Source organism: Clupea harengus, chromosome 23 (genome assembly GCF_900700415.2).
Source record: "Clupea harengus chromosome 23, Ch_v2.0.2, whole genome shotgun sequence".
NCBI classification, from domain to species: Eukaryota; Metazoa; Chordata; class Actinopteri; order Clupeiformes; family Clupeidae; genus Clupea; species Clupea harengus.
In genome coordinates, this window is record NC_045174.1 from 24,457,918 (window position 1) to 24,460,417 (window position 2,500).

At 50.8% G+C, this 2,500-nt stretch overlaps 1 protein-coding gene across 1 annotated transcript in view; it reads left to right on the forward strand.

Moving 5' to 3' along the window:
* The window catches only part of LOC105891142 (glutamate receptor ionotropic, NMDA 2C-like), a 36,827-nt gene that overhangs the window by 21,802 nt on the left and 12,525 nt on the right, over nucleotides 1–2,500 (forward strand). The window contains exon 3 of the mRNA XM_031560729.2: nucleotides 125–364. Coding sequence (XP_031416589.2) covers nucleotides 125–364 — 240 coding nt within the window. The remainder of the gene's footprint in view (nucleotides 1–124; nucleotides 365–2,500) is intronic.

The window sequence follows — 2,500 nt, forward strand, 5'->3', positions numbered from 1 at the left end:
CTCCTCTCTCCTCTCCTCTCTCCTCTCCTCTCCTCTCCTCTCCTCCTCTCCTCTTCCTCTCCTCTCTCCTCTCCTCTTCCCCTCCTCTTCCTCTCCTCTCCTCTCCTCTTCCTCCTTCCTCTCCTCTTCCTCAGATCCGGGTGGCCCCACCTTCACCATTGGGAAGTCCGTGTGGCTGCTGTGGGGGATCGTCTTCAATAACTCGGTGCCCATCGAGAACCCCAAAGGGACGACCAGTAAGATCATGGTCCTGGTGTGGGCCTTCTTCGCCGTCATCTTCCTCGCCAGCTACACCGCCAACCTGGCTGCCTTCATGATCCAGGAGCAGTACATCGACACCGTCTCCGGCCTCAGCGACAAGAAGGTGTGTGTGTGTGTGTGTGTGTGTGTGTGTGTGTGTGTGTGTGTGTGTGTGTGTGTGTGTGTGTGTGTGTGTGTGTGTTGTTCATGATCCAGGAGCAGTACATCGCGCCGTCTCTGGCCTCAGCGACAAGAAGGTGTGTGTGTGTGTGTGTGTGTGTGTGTGTGTGTGTGTGTGTGTGTGTGAAGAGGACACCGTCCCTAAACTGATAAGAGGACAAATTAAACTAACAAATTATCCTTTGCCAGCCTTCAGGAAAATACCTGTAGAGACGTCTCATCCAATGAGAGACTAGCAGCGGATACGAGTGCTGTGCCCATATATGGACAGTCTGTAGGTGTGTGTGTATGTGTATGTGTGTGTGTGTGTGTGTGTGTGTGTGTGTGTGTGTGTGTGTCTGTGTGTCTGTGTGTGTGTGCCCATATATGGACAGTCTGTAGGTGTGTGTGTGTGTGTGTGTGTGTGTGTGTGTGTGTGTGTGTGTGTGTGTGTGTCTGTGTGTCTGTGTGTGTGTGCCCATATATGGACAGTCTGTAGGTGTGCTGCCTTAAACCCTCCTGATGGATATTCATGCTGACATGATCAGTTCCTTCCTAAGAATCTCACTGGGGCTTTAGCACACACTCACTCACACACACACACACACACACTCACTCACACTCACTCACACCTAGACACACACACACACACACACACACACACACACACTCATTCACACCTAGACACACACACACACACACACACACACACTCACTCACACCCAGACACACACACACACACACACACACACACACTCACTCACACCCAGACACACACACACACACACACACACTCACTCACACCCAGACACCACACACACACACACACACACACACTCACTCACACCCAGACACACACACACACACACACACACACACACACACACTCACTCACACCTAGACACACACACACACAAACTCACTCACACTCACTCACACCTAAACACACACACACACACACACACAGACACACACACACACACACAGACACACACACACACACACACACACACACACACACTCACTCACTCAGACCCAGCTTTAGCTAATGTCTTAAAGCTGGATCTCACTCAGAACCAGAGAAAAAAGAAAAAAAGAAAAAGAGGAATGATCTCGAGAAGCAAGACAGGCTTTCCCAGCACTAACACCAGCTATTCATTCCTAAGACTTAAACACACACACACACACACACACACACACACACACACACGTTCCTGTCCCCCTAAGCCCCCCCCCTGACGGACTCTCTTTCTGAGACTGGCGCTGGCGGACAGTAGAGGATTATGGGATTGCGAGAGAAAAGACCCAATCGCCCGTCCCCTTTTACAGCGGCGGAAAACTCAATTAGGATTCAGCCCACGTTATCCTCCAGGCGCGCGGGTCTGTGTGTGTGTGTGTGTGTGTGTGTGTGTGTGTGTGTGTGTGTCTGTGTGAGAGTGAGAGATGACAGTAACCGCTGAATGTATCTCGAACAATAGAGCTCTGTGAGCCTGCATAGGAGACTGAGGGAAGTGGACACACACACACACACACACACACACACACACACACACACACACCTGATCAAGCACACACCCAAACAGACAACATACACACACACTCACTACAGACGTAGACAAACACACACTCACTCAGAACTAGACACACACACACACACACACACACACACTCACCCTTAAACACACACACACACACACACCTGACCCAAACAGACAACACACACTCACACACTCACACCTAGACACACACACAGTCACTCACACCTAGACACACACACACAGTCACTCACACCTACATCGTGGAGTCGTGGAGTAGGAGGTCGTCTCAGGGTCGTGGAAGAGAAGGTCGTCTCAGGGTCGTGGAAGAGAAGGTCGTCTCAGGGTCGAAGGTCGTCTCAGGGTCGTGGAGTGGTAGAGGGGTGGAAAGTTTTCTTACCTGTGGTTTAAGCAATGTCATTCTAACAGATCACATAAACATAACAGAAGCACACACACACACAAGCACACACACACACATTCACCTTCACACACTCACACAAATATACACACGCACACACACACACAGGCACACACACGCCCGCACCTGCACACACACACACACA